The following is a 14,813-nucleotide window of genomic DNA, read 5'->3' on the forward strand; positions in this document are numbered from 1 at the left end:
TACTGAAGGAGTTATGTGCAAAAAAACATCAGAAGAAATTGCCTAGGGTAGTTACTTAGCTCTGACAAGAATGGAAGGGGCAGAGTTTGCACTGCAGGAAAAGCAGCTGGTGTTGCAGTATCCGGATACATACCAGGGCTAAGATCTATGAGAGCTACCAAGAAGAGCAAGACTTTCACTGTTGTTCTCGTTAAAATGCTTAGAGCACAGATGCTACACTTAAAGCTCAACTAAGCCTACTGCCTGTTTTTCTGTAAGAGTCTGGTACAGCCTCATCAGTCTGAATCCAAGACAAAGTTGTTCACCCTCTCAATTTTGACACCTTTGTGTAAAACTTTTGCCTAAAGCCCCTGACAGATACTGTACAGATCTTACTCTGATGGTAACATCAGGTGGGATGGCTGATCACGGTAACACACTTTCAGGGGGAAAAGATTGATGAGGAGCATGAATATTTCAGCCCCTAAGACAAGGAGGGAGGTAGAAGTAACTCACCTTTTCCCAAAGGCCATAAAAAAGATATCCTGACAAAGCTAAGAAAAAGCATCACTGAAGTCTGAAAAAGATTCAAAGAAAGTACCAGATCAGGCAGTCTGCTCTGAGAACTTCGTTCATGCCTCACAAGCACCACTAAAGCCAAGGACAGTCAGAGCTGAACTGCACATATGGCAGACAGGAGTATTTTAAGCACAGCTGTTCAAAGCAGAATACTACCTCCTTTATTTCACCTTCAGTGTATGTAAGTGAGGCCTCAGGTTTGCAAACTTAAAGGGAAATCTGTAACTTTGCTGAGCACAAGCATACAAACACCATTGTCATAAGCAGAGATTTGGGTTGGACTGTTCCCACTTGCTCTATCCAAACCCAAAATTATAGCTGCGTTGTTAAGGGAATGCTATCGAAGGAAATAACACGGGAAAGAGGGTGATAGGAATGAACAGGTGGGAGTGGGTTTGGAACAGAAATTATTTAACTTACATCTGCCACAGACAGACTTATTCAGCTCTCTGTGCCCCTCCTCAAAATGTATTCACATACAAGTCAATGGGGATTATTCATGTGAACAAGAATGAGCACAACTGTTTGTGCAACCTACTAGGCAGGACTTTCACAGCCTCTCAGGACTGGACAGATGCATGGGTATCAAGTACAATTACACCCTGCAACCAACTCTCTTCTGCTGCTCATATTCCTTGCAGAATTTAGCATTCTTTACTGGGAGCATTTATTTTGTGAGAATAAAAAATGTCTCTTAAATCTAGACAGAGATGTCAGCTCTGAACTGACAGCTTTCTGTGGAAAGCTTCCACAGAAACTCAGAAGTATTAGCAGACGTTTTCTGAACAACATCCCTCCCTCTTCTCATTCTTATAAATTTCAAAAATTATTTTGCAAAACACCCAACCCACAACTGCAACACTTTGAATTGATCAGTCTCCTATCCACCGCCATCCATTCCCTGTACTCAAGAGAATGCCCATTCTCACCACCTCTAAGGCAAGGTAAGCACTACAGCAGCCAAAGAAAGCCCACAGCTACATAGCAAGTAATCGTTAGGAGCATATTCAGGCTTTAACCCTTTAACACAAGCTGTGTAAACACAGGGGAGAAAGACGCTGCAGCAGCAGCAAGCCTCACGTTTCAGTTTTTCCTCCTTCCTATCCCCAAACTTCCATTTCCTACTTTTTTTATCAGATTATGGCGTATCTCCAAGGGGGCAGGACTGATTTAAACCTATTAACTCAAACTGAGCTTAATACATTTACATTAATAAGTATTGAAAATAAAACTATCAAGCATACTAAGGATACTTTGAAGAAGCTGCTGGTCAACTGAACAAATCTGTGAGGTTTTACACATTAGAGATCCGTACAATTTACACTACTCACATTACTCTGGACATACTGATGGACACTTGCATCCCTCAGAGACCAGGAATCACAGTGGCTGCAGCTGCCCAGAGTGCTGGTTCGGGTACTCATATTGGAACCAGATTCTGCTGTGTTGCCTCCAGCAAATTGTCCTCAGAAGTTAATGGGAAGGTGGCATAGCAGTACAACTCAAGAGGAAGTCCAAGCTCAACATACTTTGAAAAAATGTGTCATTTTATTTGTACACTTCCAAAGTTGAATGTAGAAATTTAAGAGTACAGTCCTGCAAATTTACTCATTGCTAGAAGAACTGCCAGGGACACAAGAAGGTATTTATTGATTGATCATCAAGTCAGAGGGGAAAAAACAAACAAACAAACAAAACCCCACCCTCCAAAATTTAAAAAGTTATGGGACTTTTTTTTTTTGCCCCAAGTACAAATTTTATAAATACAAAACAAATTCACAAATTACTTTGAATGCTAAATAAATATCTACTTAATAAACTCAGACCGAATACCTCCAGCCAGCACTGGTACAGTACTTGAAAAGATATGCAGTTGTACTCATTAGTGTTGAGAAGATATGCTCAAACAAGGTTTAACAACACACACAGTTTCTTCAACTGTGCTACAGCAGAAGATTTTCTCTGAGTTGATAAAGCCCTCAATACCACAGCTCCTACAAAATCTAGAGGATGAAACAACGTTATTTTGTGCAGGAAAAAACAAAGTACTTCTGGAAGATATCTGGACACATGAATGCATTAAAAATGTACAAAACCTCTGTAAACCAGTACTGTATCCAGTACATCTATCAAAATTATTAGACACTGAATAAAACTGTAGCAAAGGTAATCTTTCCTACATTCTCCTGAGTGCTTAATATTATATTGAGAATATAGTGCAGGCCACACTTCAAGGTGGTTAAACAGTTGTTATTGCTTTAAATAGACATGACGACTGCGTAATTTAACAATCCATTTTAATGAATGCAATAAATTCCCTCAAGAACTCCTTTGGAAGGCAGAGGTTAGATTCGTGACTTCTTCACCGCGGGAGCGGTGTGGTCCACGTTACCAGATGGGATCGGAAGTCCAAGCTTTTGAGCCTGAATGTGGAAGAAAGCTTGAAGTCTAGTTCCAGCTTTCGCTTCACTCGTGTTACGTGGGTTGTATTCAAAGCAGTTCGAAAACATCAGCTCAATATCTTCAATGAATTCAGCTAGGGAATAAAATAAATTAATTTGACATGTTTTAAGTCATCAGACAGCAGTCTGATAAACCAGTATGACACCAATAAATCAGTACAGTGATCCTATGCAGAGCTGCAACACAAAAATGTCTTTACGTGTATCAAATTTCTATCCCTGTATCGGTGCTGTTCCATGTCAACATTATTCAGTTTCTCTGATTATCAATACAGGAAATACAAATCAGAGACAGGAACAACAGTACCTTTTCTAATTATTCCATCAGCGTCACCCTTTGATATTAAAGGCTTGAGAATTACCAGAAGTTTCACAGCTGCCCATGTCTTACCTATCCATCATGTATGTTAGCAGGAAAGGAACCATGTTCAACAGATTTTACTTTAGAAAATATTAGTAACTGCTCTTTTGAAAAACCCAAAACACACCACAAAACCCCAAAGCAAACGCAAGTTCAGCTTTCTAATAATCCAACACAGTGCTATTTTAGGACAAGCATTTAAAGTGAGAGAACATGGTACAATATACCCCCTTCAATAAATAATACTTACATGCTAACTTATATTCACATTTATTCACTTTTTCACGGATTATATTTAAGGCAATAGGTTTTTTGATTATATCATAGTAGTCTGGTACCTAAAAAAAAAAACCCAAACAAAAATGTTCATGGACAAACAAATGGAAGCTTAAATTTTGCCTATGTAAAACATGAAAGCAAATAATGTATCAGCAAAAAGCATTTATGTTTTGCTTTTAAATAAACAGAGGAGTCCTACACAACTACCTTCATTCCCTGAATTGAATACTAGTTTTCAGGTACTGCCTTTTTTTTTTTTTTTCTATCATTCAAGTAGGAGACTGCAACAAACATTAGCCAGCAATTTAATAAATAAATCTACTCCTAAATGCCCTGTGAACAACTGTAAGAAAATTGCATGAGCAGATAAGCATTATGCTGTTCCAGCTATTCCCATCTGTCAAGTACAAAAATTATTTCCAATATTTTAGATTTTTTATTTTCCTGCAATATATTACAATGTTAAAAGCTCTTTAATCATGAGTAATAACCATTCTGACTCCACCACTATTCATTCAAAATTCAGAGATTCCATTCACTTGTGTTGAAGAGCAGCAAGCAGGAGACTCTACATAAGTACTATGGCATCAAGAATAAGGAGAGGAAAAGGACTGCCTAACCCTTATCATTTGGATCCAAATTTGAATTCCAGTAAGCACCAAGTCTAGGGGGACTGTCTCACAAAGTGGGGTGGGGGAAGCAAAAGAAAAAGGTATCTGATCCAAACATGACTTCCCCTCCTCCAAGGGAAGATACCCACATGCACTATCATGTATGTTTTAAAACCAAGGTTTTGGTTATGGCCTGTAATTTTACTCCAGATCAAGTGCAACCTGCAAACAAACCTAAAGGAAGAATTAGTATAGAAACAGAATTAAACTGATGCATTTTTTTCATTCCTATTCTTTTACAAGTGCTGTTTATGTAATTACTAAAAAGAAAAGTATTTTTCTCTTTCTGGCTTGCTGTGCACTGCCCATTCAATATATCCTTCACATTGTCTTAAAGGCAGCTAAAAGTTTAAACCAAAATATTTATCATGATGAAGAAAATCTGGGTCGGGTATGGATTTCTCCTTCCAACTACACAGAGACTATCCCTTAGTGATTGATTCCGGCAAACAGGAATGCACTGAGTTCTAGCAGTTTGGTTCAGCACCAAAACTAAGTTGAATTCTCCATCTTTCCTTGCATTCACCAGACTCTTGCCCTTCCCAACATAATTTCAATACTCTATTATTAGGCTGTCACTAATCTCCATTTAATTCAAAATTCCTCTCCTCCTCTACGCTTACTTTGTTCATTCACATTTGTACATCATTCGCTTTGTCCAGATAGATTAACCCTTCCAACTATTCATGACTCTCAATTCAGCATTTCAGGTCTTCATTAAACAGCTATCACTGCTAATTTTAGCAGAGCCCTTAAACACCAAACTCTAGATCCCCAAGAATGCCTGTGCAGAGTTGCCCCAGAGGCTTGGAAAGGACAGGCACTTTGGCAGGGTCAGAGAGGTCCAGCAGCGCCTTACAACAGACAAGCCTGTGCAGCCTGCAGAAAGCAGCTCTGGGAAGTTTCATTGTAGTGAAAACCTCTAGAGCAGCACTTAGTACTTTGGGTTCCCACATTATCATCCAGTATTTTGAAATTTAAACAAGAGGGAAATTAAGAATAAAGCTACAGAACCATCTTTTTACTGCATTATAGTGAAGATCAGCATGAAGTTGTTTCTATCTTATTGTTTATCACAGGTCTCTTCTCAGAATAATCTTTCATTTATGCAAAGACAATTTAACTAACTAACTAATTAATTCATAACTACAAGCTTACCTTAAGCAGTCCTGTGCTCTATTTATTTGGTTGGGTTTTTTAAAACCAAAGCATTTCACATTTTAAAATGCGCAATGAAAAGTGTATTTAAAATTCTGCCAACACCACATCAACTGTAGAAGTTATTTCTGACACCAAATATCTGAGCTGAAATGCAAGAGTCCTCCTGAATCGCACTGCTTGGCTCCATCCTGCTGTTTGCACCATTCTGTAAATTCCCAAGGTTTACCAGCAGCAAGCAGGGCTCTCAGCCATTACTGCTCCCTCTAGAGCTGGGTCAGTTACCTGGATTTTGGAAACCAGTTTCATGAAAGGCCAGCTGTCATCATGCCGCACCAGCTCCACTATCAGCTGTTCGAAAGCTGAGAATTCATGGACTCCGCCCTGACGTCCTGAACTTCTCCTGCTCAATATCGGAGGAGATGCTTCTGGGAAAAAAACAACCCAACACCCCACCAGATAAAAATTAAAGCCTGACAAGTAAAATAAAATAAAATAAAATAAAAAGTTGAAATACTATTATTTTGGAATATCAAAACTGCAGTTTAAAAGCACAAGGCATGTAGTTTGGCCTAAAGTATTAACTACACTCCAGTCTTGTCATTTACTACTAAAATGTCACTCTTGTCATACAAAATGCTAAGTACCAGGCCTTAGCCGGGCGCCTCCTCCATTGCATTAATTTTGGACGTGATTTTTTTTTCACTGATTTCAGTCTTAAAACAATTTGTTAAACACTTGAAGAAAAGCCCTGTTAGAGAAAAACCAGAATAAGCTGCCTGCTCCTAACTTTTACTTTCACAAAACCTCTATTCAGACTGGTTTTATCTGCTTTCAAGAGTAGTCTGCAGGGTAGTTAAAGGAAAAGCTCAGAAATTCTGAATAGTGACAGACAGAAATGGTGAAGAATACAAGGCTGCTACACTGGAGTGCAAGCTCTTTTACACTCTTAAGTCTCACACTGGGTCCTTCTTCGTTTTAAAAAGTTATTGTATCTTTCCAAGTATTTCCTTACCATCAAAGTATTACTTTAACAAGCAAGGATACTGTTAGCCCTATACCAGGCAGACAACATTTTTCTTCTGGTAGCAGTTTCTTGTTCTGTGCATATATTTCCAATTTCACTACCTTCCCTCTACCTGTGTTCTTCACTGTTTAATTTTTTAATAAAATAAAATCATAAAAGCTACAAGTAAACATTTGCATTTGTATGGGTTAAGGCATTTCCAGACTTTTGATCCACTTATTATAGAGCTTATTATGTGCAAATATGAAATTTCAAATATGGATACAATAAATCTCAGATGGCAGAAAATTTTAAGGTTCACTTCTGTCACTGTGAAAGAAAAACTGTCTCGTTGGAAGTGGCAAAACTGCCTTCTACTCATGGTCTCCATGGTCTGCCACACAAATATTTTAGCAGGGAACAGAATGTGGATTTTGCTGTGATAAACACATTTCTCTAACCTGTAGATTGTCGTTTTCTGCCTCTTCTCTTGGGTTCAGCAACAGGAAGAGAAAGCTTTGAGGCAGAAACTGGCAATTTCCTCAGCCGTTCAGCAGGCTCTGCAGTATCCACAATTCGAAACCCGAGAGAGTTGGAAGGGCTGTTTCCCAGTGTGCCATCGGCGCTCTTTCGTCCTCTTCGTCTTCTTCGAGGACTGAGTAACTCCACAAAAACATCTGCTGACAAGGAACTTTGGCTCTGACGAGTGGTCCGGCTATTAAGTCTTAAAGTAGGTTTTGTCACTGCTGAGGAGGCTGATTTTATGTTTCTTAAACCTCTTCTGGTCATTTTTGATGAAGATTCAATTGGCTGGCTCCGAGAAGCGTATCTTGCCTGACGCTGGCTGTTCTGACTTGAGAATGGATTGTTGAGCTTGGCTGCTCTCATTTTTAATGGAAACTTGACCTGAGATCTTCCTTGCTTTGATGGGCTACAAAGTGAACAGTTATGTTTATTTATTCCAAAATTCCATTCGTCTCTTTTCCTTCAGTTTTCTAATTCAGCATTTAAAAAACCCAGCCATTCAAGGTTGAAGTGGTAAACAGCTGGTTTGCAACCTGATGCAGTCAGTCTCCCATCATTACCATCATCTTAAATACTCCTCTGGGGTCTCTTAGTGAAATACTATGTGGAGTACATACCTTAAAGAAATTTTCAGAATTCTGATCACCTTTGCAGCTTATGCAATTAGAATACATTATCTGGAGCACCAGCTATCAATTTCTTTAAATCACTTATTTCTCACAGCAGATGTTAACTACTAGGATTTCTGAACATTTATCAGTCACATAAATAAAGTGCAGGTGTAAAACGCTATTTATAAAAAGAGTTATGCTCTGGTCAGGTTTTGTAACTAATACTCAAGACTCCCCTTCCTTTACAGGGAAGAGACAAGATCCCACAGATATATTTATTTCCTGAGGACATGCCCAATCTCTCCAACTACTGAATCTCAACTGTAAGAGCTGCAATTAACCTTGCTTTAGTCAATTCAAAAGACTGTACAAAAACAAGAAGAAAAATACTCTGAGATCAAAAAAGTTTCCTTCAATTTTTATGTTCCTGGCATGTGCATCAAATAAAATTTTTATTGAAATTATCACTTTGTATTATTTAGTTGATTGTATATCCTTTTTTGGTCGGTTGTTTTTCAAAGATATTTTCGTGGGTTGTTTGTTTGGGTTTTGTTTGTTTTGGTGTTGTTACGGTTTTGGGGGGCTTTTTCAGGGGGTAAGGGTGGTTTGGTTTGTTTGTTGGCCTTTTTTAAACAGCTACTACATTAGCCCTCAAGGCTCCCCAATGTCCTGTGGCCTCCAATGGATTGTTTTCTCTAATGTTCTAATACTGTACGCATCTAGTCCTCCAAAATTCAGAAGTGGACAAAAATAACCCCAGGTTTTCTCTAGAAAACCTTTACTGTTTGAAACTCTCTCCTCTTCACATTCACACAGCAGCTGTACAGAACTGAAGCACTGATGGCCTTCTCTCACCCATACATTCAAAGCTGGAATTTTTATCCTGAAAAGCGAACCCAAGTCCAGCAGCCCTAGCTTTTGTCAGTATTAAATCTTTTGACAAGAGCCAAATTTGCAACAAGCTGCCAGTTTTCTAAAATTAAATGTATTTTTCAAACTAGAGTTTCAAGATACATGCTTATGTGAACTACTCCAAATAATGATCAAGGTGATATTTTAACAAGTCTATTTACCTTATCTCTTCCTCCTCTTGAGATTCATCCTCCTCATCTTGCTCGTCTTCATAATGCTCCTCCTCACTTTGTCCCATCTCATCATAGTTGGCCTCTTCTTCCCCTTCTAGTTGTTCAGCAGTCTCTTCATCACTTTCCACAGAAGGTCTCTGTCTGGAGGAGAGGCGTCTAGAGCGCTGTTTTGGTCGGCACTCTGGGCAAAACCAATCTCCTTCAGGAATGACCTAGAAACAGAAGGGCAAATGAGAAAAAGCATTAGCGATATGCAATTATGTTATAAGAACTATTCAAGTTCTGTGTGAAAAGGAAGCAGCTCTTTCTCCTGAGATACCTTCAGCTTGGGCCTGATGCAGTACGTGTGATACCCTCGGTCGCAGCCATCACACAGCACCATGCTTTCTGCATCGCCTTTCTTCCGGCACACCTTGCAGCGAGCGTTGAGGATGGACTTGGACCAGATGACACTTCGATCCAGTGTCGACAGGTGAAGGAAGACTTGGGACAAGCTGGTAGAAGAAAGAAGTGACTCTCTCCAGCGATCCAGAACTGTTTTATAGGACCGTCCACCATCACTGGCATCTTCCATTGAAGAAGGGGATTTAAAAAAATAAGAAAAATGACAAACCCCCACAGAATTATCAAACTTCTTTTTCAAAGATCCAGGTTATTCTAGAATTCAAGAGTTCTGACTGTCAAACAGACAGCAAGTAGCAAAGTGGGATAATAATTCAACCTTTGTCTTATATCTTCAGTACTGGAGTATTTTCTCCATAGTTTCCAAGATGCTGGAGCTTTAAGATTTTACTCTTCAATACCTATTCAGTTTAGAACTTGCACATACATAGGTCATTAATAATACAGTAACTCCGATATCAACCTGGAAACCTAATTTGATTCAATTTATAAGTGTAAAATATTACTTAAGGTCATGAAAAAATGATCACATGTCCAATTTACCTTGCTTTGTATTTATATCTGGAAATCCCAAAACATTTAACGAAAGTACCTGAAACTTCACTGGCAAAGAACAGCTTGAAAGGCACTTTTCACCCACACTTGCTCCAGTACAGTCTACCAGAGACCCTGTCAGCCCTCTGCCCGTGCCTTCACAAGCTCTGCATCTCTGTGTGGCTGACCAGGCTGGGTGACTGACCTGGATGAAATGTAACTGCTTCCTTAATACCTTTTAACCAATGTAACACACAAGAGGGACCTGTGGTGTGCATCAAGTGTCAAACCAAGTAACATCTGAATCCCTAATTAAGTTAAAACAGGGAAGGGAGCAGAGATGAGAAATTGGATGGTATTTTCAAATAGTTTTGGTTTGCAATCCAGGCCATGGAAGCAGCCACACAAAAACACACACTGAATAATGAGGGGAGCAGTACTGAATGGGAATGGGCAGCTGGGAACTAGAGAAGCAAATAGGCCGTTTGAGAACCTGAGAGAAAATAGAAGGTATAAATGACACCCTGCACTGCTGCTGCTGAGCAGAAAGCTGATTTCTTCATTGAAACTGAAAGTTATTTCTTGCATTTTAAAGTAATAGGGTTTGAGGACAGGAGAGACCATACAACAAATGCTTTTGGTTATGGAGATGACGGCAGACTTCCCTTCTAAAAGTGATAGTCCAGCTACTCCTATGTGATCCCAGTTGATTAATGATGCACTCCAGTATATAATGCCACCCTGCCTGCTGGACTACTGACAGCGGGCACATGAATGGCCTGTGATGCACCTGTCTGCCAAATGATTTATTCTCAGGAATAGGAAGAGAAAATATCCAATAACAAATAAAATGAAAGAACAAAAATGAGACTAATTGCTCTCTTGGCAAGACCCTTCTGTCTTCTCATCAGCTGGCTGCCAGGATTTGTCTAATCTTGCATACATTTGCATTAGCAGCAAGCAGCACAAGAGAAGTGACAGGAGAAGGCAGAGGATAAACAGGCAACACAGCTTCATAAATAAAACACAGCCACTCCTGAACCACGAACCTGTATTTCCTAACATTTCCTATTACTTAGACCTTAGGCTTCCTGTGTTACATTCAGTCTTCTGAAGACAGCAAACGAGGTCCTTTTCACAGTACTGCAGTGTATCTCCATGTATTTTTTTTAATTCAGTAAGAAAATTAAAATCACTTAAATCAGATTTGTACTGCAACTCTCACTCTTAAAGACAGTTTATCTTAAGCATATATATAGTCTGGCAAGCATTTCTTTGGCTAACAATGACAGCTTGAGCATTATTACTTTTATTTGGAGGTTATTTTCAGCCTGGGTTGGCTCACCAATATAGTTCATCAAACAACATGACAAATATATTGCAACTGTGAATTTGCAGAGCAAGTAGAGATGAAAATTACTGACCACAACCTGCTTCAGCATGTCCTGCTGCTGAAACAAACCAAACAACACTCACTGTTTCAGATCCTAATTTGTAAAATAAGAATAACACTTCTTTCTTCCATCCATCATCTTTCTCAATTATATTGTTAACTCAGAGGGAGAAATGGCCTCTTTCTTTGTGTCTGAGCAGCTCTACACTGCGCAGTGGGATACCCTTCTGTCAGCTAAGTCCTCCAAGCCTTGCTACAATGCAAATGAAGTCATTTGACAGATCTATGCACTCATCTATCAATAGCTAATTGAGTTCAGGGAAGGGTTTTCCATTTTAGTTTTTCTAGAAAGGATATGCAGTTGCACAATGCTGTGAAGTTTCAGAAAAAAATGGGGACATTAAAAGAAAGGGGGAAAAAAACCCCCCAGGATTATGTGAACAGGCAGATTTTGGTCCCAGAGTGAAAAAAAAAACAAACCAGTCCTTTATTTCTGGTTGCAGAAACCTTTTTCTTAGTTTTGAATATTTGAGCTGTATTTGTTTCATGCTTAAACCTTTGGCTTCAATACCTTCAATGTAAGGAACTGGCTCCAAAATTACTTAAGTAAAAACCAATAAAAAAGAAAACCTGATAAAATATTCAATGCTTTCTAATTCTTAGCAATACAAGTAACATTTAAAATTTACCATCTCTCTGACTAGTCTTGTCTTTCACTCTCTTCCTCCTTTTATACCCCCAGTGGTGCCTTTCATCATCTTCTGCATTACCTAACATTAAATTCATAAGAGTTATTTCAAATACCTTTTTGAAGCATGGCAGATTATTTTTTAATTAATTTTTATATTCCATAAATGTGTAGTCTAAAAACATGACTTGAACAGCAAACAGTGGTTCTCAATATGTGCAGACAGCAAAGGGTAAGGGAGTATTGTGCATGGAGGAACTGCACATCCCAGTGTTTACTCTGACTCCCACTACAAACAGAATGCTTGAACTAAAAGCTCTGAATCCTACCCTGCCTTACCTTTCTGTCCATCTCTGGTGCAAATGGCCACAGGAGCAGATACTAACCACAGGTTTCTCTCTCAGCAAACAATTTGGTCTGTGCTACCACAAACCTCCTCACAGCTCAAAGAATGTAGCCAGGTTATGGGCACAATTCTCAAGGACAAAGAGAATTCGTTCATATGTCCACTTGAAACAATGTATTTTGGATGTTTTTGTGCAGGTGTGTTCTCAAGAATTAAAATGATTAAATTAACCTCTCAGGAAGGAAGAGCCATGGTCAACCTCATCTGCTCCAATTACAAGGCACCTTCTGTGACTGTCTTCTCTGAAGAGTAAACAAAAATTCTGTATCATAAAAAAGCCCATTTCCACCTTTGCTGCCTCTGCTCATGAAACTCTGCAGGGAAGTAATGAAAGCATAAGAAAAAAAGTATGTGTATATACCTATCATATTCCAGGATACTGTTGGAAGATGTCTGATGCTATTATGAGGACAATTATAAATAGGAAAGGAAACAGCTCTGGGAGCACAGGAAACAAAGATAAAATCCAAAAAGAAAGGAATTTAATAAAGACAAGCAAAAAGGAACAAAAAGTTGGGGTTTTTTTGTCATGAAAGAAGCTCATGGGCACAAGTTACAAAGCAGGCAAATGGTTCCCTCCATCAGTCTCAAAGGTGCTCCCATGAATTAGAATCCAAACTTTTGCATGGAAATCTGAAGGATGCTTAAATGACTGAAGTCCTGAACCAGTGCAGAAGGCAGACTTTTTTTTGTGGATGCCTCACTGAACTCCAGGGCTACCAAATCACTTCATCATTTTATACCTCAACTTTCACATGTCTGTAAAAGGAATGATGAGACCTATTACTGCACTGCAAAGTATTTTGAAATGCAAGGAAGAGTAAATTTATATCAAAAAAGAAGCAAAATTCATAATAAAAACTGCTTGTATTTCCTCCTTCTCAAACAATTTTTTCCTGAGAAGCAGAACTTCAGAGTTTCCTTCAACTATTCAAAAAAGAAAAAATGCTTTTTTGCATCTTAACTCTGAAAATTTTGCAGGAAAACAAGGTACTGCAACTGCATTCCCTCCTTTCCATGAGTCTCCTGTAACATTATCTTGGGCTGCACTGAAGGAAGAAAAACCAAATTTTCATAGTAATAATTAATGAAAAGATTCAAAAAGACAGTTCATAATTAAGAAATGCATACAATTTAAATCATGTTACATTTGATCACCAGACAACAGAAGATTCGTGGGCATCTAGCAGCTCTGTGAGGCTGAAGGGGCCATTTCTGGGGTTTCCAGATCTCCTTTCACATCGCTATCTTCTCTGTCAGTCTTTTCTTGCTCTTCCACTTGAACATTTGGTATGCACCTCAACTCTAAACCTATCAGAATCACCAGCAAGGCTCTTGGCAGCCTGATAGAGCCTCAAACAAAAACAGAGCTGAGAGGAGCAGCTGGTCCTTTTATTGCTGTGCTGGGTCCTTTGTCTGCTCTGCACCCTGGAGGCCACCAGCATAAACCTGCCAGTGACTGCAGGGAATTTCAGTGTGCTGGCTTTAGGACTAGCAGCCACAAATGAAAACTAAAAATTGTTAAGTATGGTTCCATTCCCTAATAGGAACAGAGCAGAGTAAAGGGAGGGACAGAGAGGGCAAAGGAACTTTGAAGTGAAAGCAAGAACTGAAATAATGACAAAGAGCATTTTCAGTGTGGTTTAAAGCAGAAATGCAAGGGCACTCTTTTTACTGCAAGTGTTCCCCCAAAACAGAACTCCCAGCACTTGCTTGATTTCCAGTATTTTTACTTCAATGCTAACTCAATCAGGCAAAAAAGTTGGGATTATCAGATTTAACATGAGAAACAGATATGCAAGGCATTTTGTCTAGGGGGGGTTCCTTTACACAACTGGAACAGCTATTAAAAAAATCCCTCCAGCTAGGAAAAAACCCAAAACAAATGAGTGTAGAGACACAGTAATCTATATAAGAACAGTCAAACAAAACTAAAAATTCCTCAAACTAAACCACAGTGGTTACAAACTTAGAGTTAATTCCTATCATCAGAAAACTGTTGGTCACACTCTAGAGGGGTCAGGGAAAAAATGCATCACAGCTTTAAGCACACAGCAGTCCTGAAAAACAAGTGGCCACTTTTCATTAAAAGCACTACAAGCACCTCCTTGTCAAGCTAAGTAGAGAACTTTCTTATGTCTCTTGTACATATACAATCTTGCCTTCATTCAGATTCACCTCCTGCTAAAAGCAGCCCATTATGCAACTGAAAACATGAGACATTTGGCACCAAAAAGCAAGAGGGAACCTGACACTGTCACTTAATGATTAGGGCAGCAAGCCAGACCAGAGGACACCTGGGATCCTTCCTGCTCCTCAGCAATGTAGGTTATTCTATACATTACTGCAATCTTAGAGCAGTAGCATTTTTCACAGCAGAAGAGATGCACAGGCACATTACAGTAAACAAACATCAGAGATTTAAGACATGCAAAACATCTGCTTTCCTTCTATACTCCCTTTGTCACTCAGTACAAAACACCTAAGAGAACAGGATTTCCAAGTCAAAAAAGAGCCAACCCACCATCATTCCAAAGGTAAGGCAAAAACATGAACCAACATAAGACTATGGCAGAGCTGAAACCACCAAAAACAAGACAGAAGACTGCTAAAAGACTTTCTCTCCAATACTTCTGGGGCACTTTTCTTCTTTAAGTCTTTTACCTCTAACTCA

The 14,813-nt window shown here is 39.1% G+C and overlaps 1 protein-coding gene across 3 annotated transcripts in view; it reads right to left on the minus strand.

Moving 5' to 3' along the window:
• Positions 1 to 2,084: 2,084 nt before the first annotated feature.
• Positions 2,085 to 14,813, minus strand: part of BAZ1A (bromodomain adjacent to zinc finger domain 1A) — a 65,106-nt gene continuing 52,377 nt past the window's right edge. For 2 of the 3 annotated variants that reach the window (XM_059849901.1, XM_059849899.1), the window contains 6 exons: positions 9,036 to 9,283; positions 8,705 to 8,928; positions 6,957 to 7,426; positions 5,775 to 5,917; positions 3,632 to 3,719; positions 2,085 to 3,094 (listed from right to left, as the gene is read on the minus strand). In XM_059849901.1, coding sequence (XP_059705884.1) covers positions 2,904 to 3,094; positions 3,632 to 3,719; positions 5,775 to 5,917; positions 6,957 to 7,426; positions 8,705 to 8,928; positions 9,036 to 9,283 — 1,364 coding nt within the window. In that variant the 3' untranslated portion in view covers positions 2,085 to 2,903. The remainder of the gene's footprint in view (positions 3,095 to 3,631; positions 3,720 to 5,774; positions 5,918 to 6,956; positions 7,427 to 8,704; positions 8,929 to 9,035; positions 9,284 to 14,813) is intronic. The other variant, XM_059849900.1, reaches the window with a different exon arrangement.

The sequence above is a fragment of the Haemorhous mexicanus genome, chromosome 6, assembly GCF_027477595.1.
Source record: "Haemorhous mexicanus isolate bHaeMex1 chromosome 6, bHaeMex1.pri, whole genome shotgun sequence".
NCBI lineage: Eukaryota > Metazoa > Chordata > Aves > Passeriformes > Fringillidae > Haemorhous > Haemorhous mexicanus.